Genomic DNA, 14431 nt, shown 5'->3' with positions numbered 1-14431 from the left:
TAATTGAACTAAGATAAGATACGAAATAGTTTCTTACTACATACATGTACGTGAATAAAAAAGTAAGTCTGTAATTACTTAAGACTAAAAAAAATGCCACAGGATAAAGAATGGTGAAGGACTATAGGCGTGTAAATGCAGTAATTTTCCAGGTTGGGGTTCCCACTGTTTATATAAGTACGAACGTACTGTTACATGCCATTAAACCCATCCGATGTCATTATTTTTCATGTAGCGAAACTTACTTTGACATGACTTTCACATCTTTTGAACGTTACTAGTAGAGGAAGTAAACCGGTGTTTAAGTCGGATAAGATCAATTCTCATCCAATAATATACTAAACTAAATATGTAATGAACATTAAGTAAATTGAAAACAAACCAAGCTAAATGAGATTATTGTAAAATGGCCAGCTTTACTTCCTATTTTCGAGGGGTCTACTGAGTCATTTTGACATTACCAAACTAAGAACGGATCCATTGTACTACCGATGTTTACCCCTGAAACCGATTGATTAATGTCAAAACTAATTAAAAAAAGACAATTCTAATTGTAACTTTGTCGATCAGACTAATAAAACTGCTGCAAATACATTTTATAATTACATCACTAGTTGACATGCATGATTTTGTCAAGTTATACATATTCTAACTAAAACATTAAATAAAATAAAATAATACAGGTCTTATAAATGACGTATTAATATATGAAGAATGGCTATAGCAGATATTCGACTCTAAAGAGCTCGGATAACAATAAATCTGTGTAATGGAATTGCCACATTTTTCTTTAAAAAAAAGATAACTCGATTTCTACGTAGTACTATATTTTTTTCTTAAATAACCCCTTTATGGTACCTCTCAGAGTCAAACTATCACGTGGTAGTTGTTTGTTACTTTAAATAGCAATGAAATATTTATTTATAGTACGTGGGTAAACCCTATCTATTTAGTCAGTGTTTTTACTTGGAAAAGGCGAGATACAACAAAATGTGACCAAACATAGTCTGAGGTGAGTTTGTTATTACATTCTAATTACGCAGTGAGTGTGTAATGATATTTGATGTGTTCAGATGTTGACATGGCGAGATTGACCTACATTTACTCTCGCTAGCTATTCACAGTACGGTTGATAAACTTGTCTGACCAATGTCAGTCAGCCTATGGGGTGTAGGCTATACACCTCTATACTAAACTCATTCTACCGCTATCACACAGCACAAATAGCGTTGTACATTGTGTGTAAGCGACCATATTACAGTTTACGGTGTCTACGTGTCTATGTATATGTCTACAAATGTATACAATAATATGTCCGTATTGTTGTCCTGTTTGAAAAAGAAAGTAGAATCGATATCTTGATTTGAACATGATATTGGACGCACGATTCGGAATAAAACATACATTTTGACCCATTACAGACAAATCTCGATTATGGGGGCTTTGTATTGGCTTGGCATTAGCTTAACGCAGTCAGTATGAAATTAGTTACGATTCGTGCCAGTGGAGTATGATAATATATTGAATCAAACATTAAAAATAACACGTATTAGATAATATCCGCAATACAGTATGCGCCTATATATAGCTAGGATATGTTTTTATCTTGTGATATGAGTATTGCCCCAATTAGTTAATCATTACATTTCTCGGAACGCGTTAAAGTTTTTCCGGGAAACAAACAATATATCAGTTCACTCCCTTTATCAGAGAGATAATATGCATGCGAATCCTTCTTTACATATGGGGTGTTATTTATTTATCTATCTATTAATTTACACGAGTAAGGATGTTGTAGGTAAGATTTTATTATTCATAAGAACATACATTTTTGTTTTGTTTTTGCATGCATTGATATTTCCAAATTACATCTTTATATTAGTATACAGATATTGATAATATAAATATATAGTTTATCAGCGAGTGGGTTAATAAATGTAATCCGTTAATTTGTTAACAGCTGAATAAAAAAACTGATACAATTGACGACCATGACGGCTGTAGCAGGCTACAATACAGTAATGGACAGTGCAAAATCTACCACGACGTTGTCTGCTCAAGACTTCATGAAACAAGTAAGATCTTCAATGATTTTCATTCAAATAGTTTGAAGCCAGTTTGTATAGTATGAAAATAAAATATCGTAATTATTTAGGTGTATTTTCTGTAAAAGTTTGCTAACAAGTTAACCAAAGTCATGAATAATACATTCTCTCATATTAACCTAGCTTCACGCCATTCGCCATGTCCTGGAGAAAGTGGAAGAAACCAATGGGAAGGTTTTTGAACAGATTAAACTCAGAGCAAAGTAAGTGGTCACGTTAACAAATTAATTCAAATTCATCAGGCATATGATTACTTTTAATTGACGTAGATTGTTTTGTAAACATTGGAGATATTTTCAGAACAATAACCATATATGGTTAATTGATTGGTGTCTTTTATGTATTTGCCATGTATGAAATGTAAAAAGTTATTATATCTTTTATTTTAGGGAGAAAACAGTGTTTGAAGATACCCCACAGTTAATTGCAGGTTTGACCCCATATAATAACAATATCTTAAAGATAGATTTCTATATTAATGCAAACGCAAATAGGAATTATTAATATATATACATGTATAAGAAAATGCATGAATTCAAACAGTTAAATGACTTATTTTACGTTTTTTTTTCTGTAAGAATTGCTAACATATTTGAAATGATTCTAAAATGATAGTTATATAAGTCCAAGCATTGTTACAGACATGAAAGCTAAAGCCATAGCGCTAGGAGAGGCGATGGACGCGAGACAGATAAGTTTAACAGAACTCGAGAAATCGGTCACAGCAGTGTGTAGCAAAGTTGACGGTGTTGTCAACATAATTGACAAGGCTAAGCAAACTGGAGATCAAAGAGAGGAAGGTCTGGGGCTTATGAAGTCAGAACTTGATGGCAGTGTGGATAATAGACAATCGAGAGGAGGATCAGTGCAAAGTAGTTCTTGTAAAGTGAAACAGTTGACATGTACAGTTGATCAGATACACGTCCCGCAGAAAACGCAAAATGGTCAAAAACTCAAAAACAGAAATACGAAGGAAGAGTCACCCGAGTCATTAGATGACTTGCCGCCGATTGTCGGAACTTCCGGTTTTAAAAGGCGTCTGACACTAGAAGGGTCGGACAATAGACATAAGCAAGAGAAATTGAAGCAACAAAGACAACAACCGAATATAGGATTGTCCAAATCAGACTTAGACCCGGCCTATGTAAACATCAAGAACATGTCTGTCCGTATCAAAGAACAGGAGGCACGGTAGTGTATTGTTTTTTTTAGTTTACAAAAAAATGTGCAAAATTCCGTAAAGATATGAGATCTTTAAATACCTCTCGTTATGTATGCTAAGTACACATTACACTATAAAACTTGTGCGACTTTACCGTTCTTATGCACGTGTGTTATTACATATAACCAAATGTGTTTTCTCATTGTAGATTCGAGACAGAATTCAAGAACATGCCCGGTAAGTAATAAGTATTCTACTTTCGAAATTAAGTTTTGAAATACATTTCAATTACAATAAGCGTAAAATATGTTAAAATGTATATCATTCTGTACGATGTATAGCAGTTTTATATTTATACTCTTCCAGGTTTAAGTCAAGACAGTACTGACGGTCATGGTGTCTCTCTTCTGACTGACCTAATCTGGCAGCAGTGGCATTCATACGCAGAGGAGGAAAAAAACAAAGGTAAATTAGTGTTACTGATATAGCTGGGATTATTTTATAAAATTGTAGTGTTTTTACTACGTTGCAGACAGTGCACATTCATGTGTTTCCCAGGCAAATATAATTAAATGAAAAATTATATATATATTATGATAACAAAAATAAGAAAAAAAAAATAGAAAAATATACACAATTAAGATTAAAATATGATTAAAGTTGTAATAATAGATATGAAAACGGTTAAGAATAAAAAAGGAATATGAATATGTTCTTACAATTATTATATCATTTGAAGATTCCCATCGCCATATCGTTCGGAAAAAAGGTCCGGATGTTGTCCTATGTTTAGACGTTTCACAGAGCATGGAAGGCGCCCCGTTTGAAGAAATGATGACATTCGCAATGAAATACGTTGAAGGTATGTTTTGGTTGGGTTGCCAGTTTTGGTCATTCTGGTGAAAAGCATAAGTTTGTTTAGTAAGATATATTAAAGTAAGCTGCATATAGTATAGTATGCTATTCAAAACGTCAGATTTTGTGTGTTCAGATGGCAAGATAAAATTTTCATTGCTAAAATGATCACAAATTCAATATTTGAAAAATGAAAAAATTGAAAAATGTAGGTCACAGTGACCTAGTTAAGCACATGGACTAATTTGATATTAAGTACTAAAAACATGAAAACGACCTTTTAACAACTCAATAATATCTGGGTGCTTATCACCAACCTTTTCCCTTTATTTTGAAATAATGTTTCATCTTTTATTTAAGATGTTTTGTTTATTGCTTTTCACTTTTCTTAGTTGTAATCATGAAATTAGTCACGATAGACTTTGCTCGACATGTGGTTTTTTTTGTGTGAAAATTTCATTTCATATAACTGATAAGACACATTACTGAGATATAACGATCAACCGACTTTGTATTATCTGATTATTTCTGTTTGCTACAGGGGTTGAACGCGTGGCAAGTACAAATGACCTTATAGAGAATATATCCGTTACTACTTTCGGATACATCACCAAAGTCTGGCTACATATGACGTCAGATTACAGTGCTGTAAAAGCCACTCTACGTAAGGATATTTTTAATCAGGCATTTCACTCAAATATAATCAGATTTTCATTGTTTTCATTTTTCATTTTTCATGGAATGGTTTTGACGGCTGTTTGAGTAGTGTACAAAATATTAAAGCAAAAATTACAATAAAAATTCATATAAGAAAGATATGAAAATCTATTTAGGCCATAGAATCATTTAATCAATATTTTTTTTTTTTTTTTTTTTAATTTTTAGCTTTTGAAAATTTTCACGATTATCAAAACCAACTAAATAATACTTACTACCTTTACTGTACAGAATAAAAGATTCCTTACCAGGTGGTCGTATGTTCTCCCTAAGATATATAACAAGTCACAATAAAAGGTTTATTTGTGTTTCTATTGGTTGACAGGTGATATCCACTCTTTGGTTCCAAGAGGTCGAAGTCCAATTGCCGGTGGTTTGCTGGTGGCTCTTGCTGGTTGTCTAGGCAACTGTAAATATTTCTTAATTAATAACGAGCAATGCTAATATAAATTAACGTTTGAATTGCTAAATGATATATTTGCGACATGGTCAAGGAGGATAACATGTACCTCATTAAAATTATGTGTGTACTTTATCCCTTAGGTGATGGAATTACCGTAGGGAGGGTACCAGTCCTAGCTAGGATCATCTTAATATCAGACGGGATGGGTACACCTGATCATATAAAGACTGGACCCGAACTAATGAGGCGACAGGATGAAGACATACCATCTAGCCTACGGGTTTGTTCCCTTGTCACTAAGGATTTAATGATAATACGAACATTATTGTTGTATGATGATAATTGTTGTACAATGATTACGTATTATGGTAATGGATAAATAATTGTTGTATGATGATAATGTATTATGGTAATGGGTACATTATTGTTGTATGATGATAATGTATTATGGTAATGGGTACATAATTGTTGTATGATGATAATGTATTATGGTAATGGGTACATTGTTGTTGTATGATGATAATGTATTATGGTAATGGGTACATCATTGTTGTATGATGATAATGTATTATGGTAATGGGTACATTATTGTTGTATGATGATAATGTATTATGGTAATGGGTACATTATTGTTGTATGATGATAATGTATTATGGTAATGGGTACATTGTTGTTGTATGATGATAATGTATTATGGTAATGGGTACATTGTTGTTGTATGATGATAATGTATTATGGTAATGAGTACATTGTTGTTGTATGATGATAATGTATTATGGTAATACAAACATTATTGTTGTATGATGATAATGTGTTATGGTAATGAGTACATCATTGTTGTACGATGATAATGTATTATGGTAATGAGTACATCATTGTTGTACGATGATAATGTATTATGGTATTGAGTTCATTATTGCTGTGAGATGATAATGTATTATAGTAATGGGTACTTACTTGATGTATGATGATAATGTATAGTAATGGGTACTTACTTGATGTTTGATGATAATTTATCATGGTAATGTCCAGACTATCGTTATCAATGATAATATCTCGGTTTAAACAGTTTAGTGCTTTACCTCTCCGTTGCGTTCTGACTGTATGTATGAAATTCATACTTTAATGCCTTTGTTGATCCTTTCCCTGTTAGATATTCCAACATAACGCTTACTAAGCAGTAACTATGTCATATATTTTATAACATGTATGACGTAATCGTCATAACGATTGCTAATTTCAATTATTATAAATCATTTTTGAATAAAATTTTATATATAAATATAAATTGTTTATTTTGTTTTAGGTCGAAGGAAATCTTCAGCATGTGTCCAAGAACTTAAAGAAGCGACGGAATATCGTCTATTGCGTACCAGTGGGAAATGCAAACAAGGTATTTTTGAGTTTAACTGTTACTAGAATATATCATATCAGCACATAGTTGAAAATATCTTAAATTTAATATACCTGGTATACAGTGAATTCAAGTTTGTAATATTTTGCATATGTCACTAGTGTTATATACATTGAAGCATTGAAAAAAAACCAAATATATTATGGCTATGTCGATTGAATTGCTCTCCCCATTTCTACTTTAAATCTGCCAAAATGGCGCTTTGCTGAGTTATGTTATAAAGACTCATTTAAGATATTATATGTATGATATTCAATATGACATGTGTATTGCCATTTCATAAAAACACAGCATACAAGCATATCATATCGCACTATTGTCAAATCATGAATAAATCATTAAATATATCACGTCAGTCATGTGATTGTCTCGGAGGTGAACAAATGTAACAGTCGAAAATGCAATTCATGTTTATATGATGAATGGTATTTAACATTCCTATTCGTGTAACATGGTTATTCGTGTTTAAAACTAGCTAAATGTTCGCTTTTAATCACCTAATTCGATAAATTAATTTAACAGTGTTAAAGCATCTAGATATACATTATAAGATCAAAAATAAACACTAGACAGAATATGTTATAAACATATAAATATATCATACACATAAGTTTTGCAGTTAATCACATATTTACCAAGTTCCACTACTATTGGTCAAATGAAGACGCTAAGATGTGGAGAATAAGTATTAATATGTAAATATTAGACTGAAAGAATAGGAATGTATATCAAATAATAGCAAAAGTAACACTATATGTTAAATACAATGCATATTAGATACATTTTTGTCATTTTCAGAGACCATTGGAAGAGATATCAAAAATAACAGGAGGACAAGTATTTGAACCTATGAGACGCGATCGACTGGTGCAGTGGTCCAAACTTACGGTCAGTATAACGATATATAGCAAAAATACCAGTCTACCAATTTCTTATCAGAATTATCACTACGTGCAGGTAACATATCAAATGTTCTTGCGCCTAAGTTACGATTGACGAATGATAAAATGGCAGTAAGCTACTGAGAAGCTAAATCTATGACAAAAAGTGATTATGATCGACTGAAAACAAGAATATACTGTTATAAATTCTTTATGCTATTTCCTTTTATCTTAAGATTTAAAACTATTAAAAGACATCGCGCTCCGCCACTATATTTGGTTTGTAACTTAAGGTTGTATTAACGATATCTTTTTCACGGCGTTTTATCATTTAACACTTGAGTTAATTACATATTTCTATACAGGGAGTGTAATCTTATACATTTTTCTGACGAGTAGTGAACATACTATATGATATCGGCGATGTAGCATGTTTAAGGAAATGTAAATAGTCTTTGGAGACTTAGGTTCTATTTCGTATGATTAAATATTATTTCATTTTAGATTAAGAAGGCAAGAATAAATTCGGTCGAGTATTCGTTAATTGTATCTTGCAAGAAATGGTAAACAATCGCTATTTACGTTGATCGTGTTATTAATTTGTGATTTTTCAGGTCCTGGCAGCCAATCTGTGTCAGCAATGTATTGAAATGGTCCCAGGAAAGAGTCCCGAGGAGATTGAAACAATATTACGACTCTTTTATTTGTCCTCAGAATCTGGGGAGGACAAGGTAATTCATTCAGGCCATCGTCGACGAAAACACGTTAACGAAGTGAATTTACTCGTACATTTACAAATTAATCGTACAATTTAAAATGGTTATTGCAGTTAAGAATTTATCAGTATCTGTTGTCAATGTCTCGATATCTCAAACTTTTTTTAATTTTAAAATATTTGCACAGATCTTAGCACAAAGATAATCGGGCAACAGGCGTAGCTTATATCAGACCTCGACCTATGTTAACAGTAAATACACATCATTTTATCCATAAACATTCATATACGTATTACATATTAATTACATGAAATAGAAAGATATAACCAAAACAGATACAGGATGAAAAATAACATCAAGTTGCTTGATATAATTAAACGGGTTGTCAGGAAGCAAATATGCTTATTTTAGAAGACCGACTAAAGCTTTTGCTATTGGTAGTTGACAATGATTAGCACACGTGCTATTGATGTTCTGTATTGCTGTGGGGACTTTCGCAGCAACATATTGTCAACTTGTACACAAACCAAGCTCCATATATGCATGCTTCCATCTTTATTTTCCCTTCGTTAACACTAATACATTAAACCATACCGGAACACCTAGTCCGGAAAATAGTCACAACTAATATTAAACCCAACATATCCGGATCAGTTTGATAGTAAATGTAATACGTTACAGTTCTGGTATATACAATGACGTAGAGAAAGAAGCCACGAGTAATCAATTAATGGTGATGATTTGTTGTCTGATTCTATGTTGTCAGGAAGATATCTTAAGTATAGCTTCCCAATTGATACGAAAGATTGATGATGGATCAGATGAGCACATGACATCGGAACACGACGCTGACCTCCCGGCCCTTGGAACAAGGGTAAGACGAGGTCCAGACTGGCACTACCCCGACCACCAGGACGACAATGGGCCGGGCACAGTCTGTAGTCACGGGAAATCAGGTATAGACATGTGTTACTTCATCAAGTTTTGTTAATGTTGTGTACGAATATTTGTATATAAACTATGATAGCCTAACATGAACACCTGGTCCAAAGGATCACGGTTCACTCAATTTATCACATTTGTGAGGTCATATCTCCTAAGAAAAAAAAGAAGAAAAAGCAGGAAAAAAGAATTGTTGTGTCCAAGTAAAAAATAGTGTATTACTGCTTTTGGAAATTTAAGTAAGCAGTTATGTTGAATTCTCGTGTGAAGGTTGAAAGTATTAATGTATCTAACAATGTGGATATTTTAAATTTCCACTTGCAGTTCAGATATAATTATTCATCAAGCTTTTTGGCTTCAGAAGACATATTAATAAGTTTTCTTCGAGGGGGGAAAGAAAGACCGGAAGCAGGTTTTTGTTTTTTGTTTTTGTTTCACCGATTCTTATAATCAAACAAGTAAAAATGGCGAAAGACTGACTTACAGAAGACATATCATATTATGTTATCGTTTGTCATTCAACACTAGGCATGGTCTGGGTGGAATGGGACAATTCACACAGGAACTGCTACAATTACAAAGATGGAGCTGGTGAGGTCGTGCCTGTTACAGAGAGGAGAGTCCTGAAAAGGGGTGAAATTATTGCCACCGGTTGCTACGTAAAACGAGGTAGGCCTAACATTAAACGTATGTGACGAATTGTGTAGAACTCTGAAGACAGTTTTTATATAAAATTCGTATATGACGCGATCATGTTGATACAATGTCTAATTAATATGGAAACAATAAGGAGATAAAATAGATTAATGATGACACATTTAAAGTATTTCTTATCATAATAGATTAGCATTATACTAACCTTATCGTATTCATACGACAATTTAAATTTGCTTCCAACCTAGTCCTTATTAGCAGACTACTTTCTATTAATGTTTCTGGTAGCGCCTATAATAAATTTCGGATTGGTGCCATTTTTTTCCACAATCATAATTTAATATCATTATATTCTATTTTGATAAATCTGTCTGTGCGTACATAATTAACGTAATGTGTATATTATGTTTGTTTATCAAACAGAGTATGTTACCTTGATATTAAATCTTTACAATAAAATGGTTCTAAACTAAACATTTTTCCTGAGATCATTGTTAAGTCATGCATTACACTTGTAATTTTACACTGGCAGGTGATAACTGGAGTAGTGGTGAGGAGGATGGAGGACAAGGGGCGATGGGCGTGGTGACGAGGGTACATCAACACGGGACTGTCATTGTAAGTCATCCAGGTTATGATCGGCTAAACATTCTGATTAACAGATTACTGGACATTTCTCTTAAATCTTACCACAATGCTTCATGTGTTAAGCATACGACACTAGTCTTTTATACATCAGTTTTCCCTTGATTTCAATGCTTCGTCTTCACAACTATTTTCTGTATTTCACCTAGTGCATCGCTCTGTTTTTAACGTCAGGATGCCTTTGGCACCTGCCGTTATAGTCGTGGTAGGAAAATGTTGTTAGTGACACTAATGTTTCCGGCTAACAACTTCCGGTTTCTGTCATACAAATGATATACATCCGCAGCCTAATATAGTTGTGTACAATTATGTGTTGTTTGCCACTCCATTAAAACCAATTATGTTTTGTTTGCAACTCCATTAAATCAACTTTGTGTTGTTGGCCACCCAATTAAACCAATTATGTGTTGTTTGCCACTCAATTAAAACCAGGTATGTGTTGTTTGCCACCCATATTAAAGCAATTATGTCTTGTTAGCCACTCAATTAAATCAATTATGTGTTGTTTGCCATCCCATTAAACCAACTTTGTGTTGTTTGCTACTCCATTAAACCAAGTATGTGTTGTTTGCCACTCCATTTAACCAATTATGTGTTGTTTGCCATCCCATTAAACCAATTATGTGATGTTTGCCATCCCATTAAACCAATTATGTGTTTGCCATCCCATTAAACCAATCATGTGTTGTTTGCCATCCCATTAAACCAAGTATGTGTTGTTTGCCATCCCATTAAACCAATTGAGTGTTGTTTGCCACTCCATTAAACCAAGTATTTGTTGTTTACCACTCCATTTAACCAATTACGTGTTTTTTGCCATCCCATTAAACCAATTGAGTGTTGTTTGCCACTCTATTTAACCAATTATGTGTTGTTTGCCACTCAATCAAACCAATTATGTGTTGTTTGCCATCCCATTAAACCAATCATGTGTTGTTTGCCACTCTATTTAACAAATTATGTGTTGTTTACCACTCTATTTAACCAATTATGTGTTGTTTGCCACTCCATTTAACCAATTATGTGTTGTTTACCACTCCATTTAACCAATTATGTGTTGTTTGCCACTCCATTAAACCAATTATGTGTTGTTTGCCACTCTATTTAACAAATTATGTGTTGTTTGCCACTCGATTAAACCAAGTATGTGTTGTTTGCCATCCCATTAAACCAATTGTGTGTTGTTTGCCACTCGATTAAGTCAAACCCATGTATTATTGTCGAATCAAACAAACCATATATACATGTATGTTCTTAGCGGCTCCTCAAATCCATCAAATAAGTAGGATAATTAAAAAAAAAAGAAAAAAAAAAGAACACTGTAGATATATTGTATTCGAATACTTTGTGGCTTGTTTTATTACCTACTGCTTTATTTTCATCGTTGTATATAGGTGCGATGGCCGAATCAAATATATAAGGAGTACAAGTTCGGATCAGACGGATTGTTTGAAGTCCAAGTTTGGTACGTTTCCTGTATACTATGATATTGATATTTATAGACACAACGGATGATTTCGTTAACTAAAGATAATGGCTGAATTTGTATTCAAAACATAGAACTTAATGGCTGAATATGTTGTTTTTTTTAGTTTAACACTCTATGTCTGACTTTATTAATTCTAATTGAAGACTATAGCTGAATTTGTGTATTTAAATGTAAGACTCTTTAGTTGAATTTGTTGATATAAGCCTCTACGCGGTTTTTTTGTTTGTTCTTTTTTTATTTAGTTTTTTTGTTTTTTTTTCTTCTTTGTTTTTTTGTTTTGTTTTTTATTTAAGACTCTTTGGTTAGCAACAGTAAGCCAGTACAAATTGCATGACCAGTACATTGGATTACACCCCCTCTTATTCAATTTTCGTCGTAACTATATCAATAAATGAAAGTTACCATTGCACGCCTTGTGGTAATATTCATTAGAACTGAATTGAAAAGAATAACAATTATAACATGTTTGATGACAGTTTTATTCAATATCGATGAAAAGTATATATACAAGGTGTGCTATTCAATCATTGCTGTCTAAATTATCATATTTTTACAGCTCGGACGAACCACGTTCTACAAATTCACAGGAAGAGGGACCCAGCAATAGTTATTCGGCACCAGAGGGAGAGGGGCTCCGGATAGAATCATTCCTTCCGCCTCCGTAACAAAGAATCACAACAGCCACGTGTAGATGGATGTAAAGCATTTCCGAACAGCATGCAATAAACCATGAGAAAGACATAGGACTGGGAAGGAATCCGAATAGAATAATCCTTTTTTATTTGTCAAAAAAGTCATTGGCAATGTTTAATGATCTGCTTCATGATTTATTGTTTTATTCAACGAAGATAACACGTGTCATACCTAGACATTAAGTAATGGATATGTTCAATATAACATATACATGTAATTGTAGTTAATCATTTTGCAAAGACCAGAAAATGGTTGTCATGTTGAACAACAGTGTTAACATGTCATTAATATTGAGCATCTGTCATTTTTATTTTAGGATACAACTTTTTATGTGATACGTTTAGAGTTTAGCGCCCTAAATGCATATTTAAGTCCAACTCGAAATATGTAGAATGATGATGATTTGTAGGAAACATTTGTCAGATGATTCCTGATTGTATGGAATGTGTTCTAGCATATACAAAGATATAATTTGATATTTGCTATGTAGGAGCTAGTGTTTGAATCTGATACAGTAGTAGCATATCCGTTTGTTTTCTCATTGTCAATTATCATCTTTTGTAGAGGTGAATATCAATGTTTATGAACCCTATTATGGTATTAACCGACCCTAACGTCTGACCCTATCCCTAAACTGTTAATATTGACAATATTCACGTATTCATTTCATTTCATAAATAAAATTAAGAATGCTATGCTCTTTTTATGTCATGACGTTTCAGAAGAGTTACTAGACCTCTTCGACAATGACATTTGGTACTGGTTTACTTCTGCTGTCAATTACCTGTCACAATTTGCTCGGAAATCACATTCTAATAGAGTGCTTGACAATGTATTTTAAAATCTTGTTTCATTCTCGTTAAATAAAACTGAAAATAGATTGAGTGTAGTTTTATTTTTTTGTAATAAGCGATTTATACATAAATAATTATGCAAAACATATGTTTCATTCTGTCTTATCACATACGTAGTCGGAAGTTGACACGATATATGTTGTTTTTTATGATTAAAAAAATTCAACAGAAAACCGATGTGTCCACAAAATGTCGTGATTCTATTTCAAGGTCATTGAGAGTCAGTTATAAATTAAAGGAAGACTTGTACTGATCCCCTTGAAAACTATAAGGAGGATGGGATACGGTTTTCTAGGTATAATAGAACACGTGCGTTTTTTCAACCTCATCAATGACACATATCATGTATACCACGAATAATATAAAACTATACAAAAACTGGGTCAAATCTGCATCCATCCGTCTTATGCCGATGATGAAGTTATGAGTGTACCAAAAAATGTCCCAGATAATATGCATCCCGAAGTCCGCACATAACTGCGACGCACCGTAGAATTGTATTCATGGTACAGTTTACGGTATAGTGTGGCCATTGTAGGTTAGTATTTTTAAGGAAGATGAGAAATGGGCTGTATGCTGTCTTGATTGTATACTTGGGAAAGACACTTTAACGTAACTGCTATGGATGCCATGCGACGAGCCTCCTGTATGTTGTTCAGTGAGGTAGTCAACAACTACTACACGGATACCACGCCTCAAAATTACCCTGGCTGTTCACGGAGCGATAAAACCAGCCAACAAACAAAGTATGAAGATAATAACAATCATTTGTATAGTATTACTGATCATCAAGTGACTTGTCTGATCCATTCACTTTAGTAAACTTTAAAGTTAACGTTAGTACCATGAAAATGTTCGAGTTATTTCAATTGAATGGAATTATGAACCCACACGTGTTTTT

General features: G+C 33.1%; 1 protein-coding gene across 2 annotated transcripts; it reads left to right on the top strand.

Moving 5' to 3' along the window:
• Window positions 1–902: 902 nt before the first annotated feature.
• LOC117334659 lies at window positions 903–13557 on the top strand. Of its 2 annotated transcripts, none has more exons than XM_033894410.1 (19): window positions 903–1012; window positions 1961–2075; window positions 2229–2308; window positions 2495–2535; window positions 2747–3296; window positions 3476–3504; window positions 3634–3732; window positions 4007–4129; window positions 4664–4786; window positions 5165–5248; window positions 5383–5522; window positions 6549–6635; window positions 7455–7544; window positions 8152–8268; window positions 9020–9209; window positions 9724–9864; window positions 10382–10467; window positions 11889–11959; window positions 12540–13557. In XM_033894410.1, the coding sequence occupies exons 2-19, from the start codon at window positions 1992–1994 to the stop codon at window positions 12646–12648; spliced, it is 2244 nt and encodes a 747-aa protein (XP_033750301.1). In that variant the 5' UTR covers window positions 903–1012; window positions 1961–1991; the 3' UTR covers window positions 12649–13557. The 2 variants fall into 2 exon arrangements, with proteins under 2 accessions (XP_033750301.1, XP_033750302.1); XM_033894411.1 differs by lacking the exon at window positions 903–1012 and adding an exon at window positions 1693–1798.
• The last annotated feature ends 874 nt before the right edge of the window (window positions 13558–14431 follow it).

Source organism: Pecten maximus, chromosome 9 (assembly GCF_902652985.1).
Source record: "Pecten maximus chromosome 9, xPecMax1.1, whole genome shotgun sequence".
NCBI classification, from domain to species: domain Eukaryota; kingdom Metazoa; phylum Mollusca; class Bivalvia; order Pectinida; family Pectinidae; genus Pecten; species Pecten maximus.
This window is presented reverse-complemented; position numbering and strand designations above follow the sequence as displayed.

Coding starts and splice junctions, on each gene's coding strand:
- LOC117334659 (XM_033894410.1), top strand. CDS start 1,992: ATGACGGCTGTAGCAGGCTACAATACAGTAATGGACAGTGCAAAATCT. Junction 2,076..2,228: donor CTCAAGACTTCATGAAACAA/GTAAGATCTTCA, acceptor ATATTAACCTAG/CTTCACGCCATTCGCCATGT. Junction 4,130..4,663: donor CGCAATGAAATACGTTGAAG/GTATGTTTTGGT, acceptor TGTTTGCTACAG/GGGTTGAACGCGTGGCAAGT.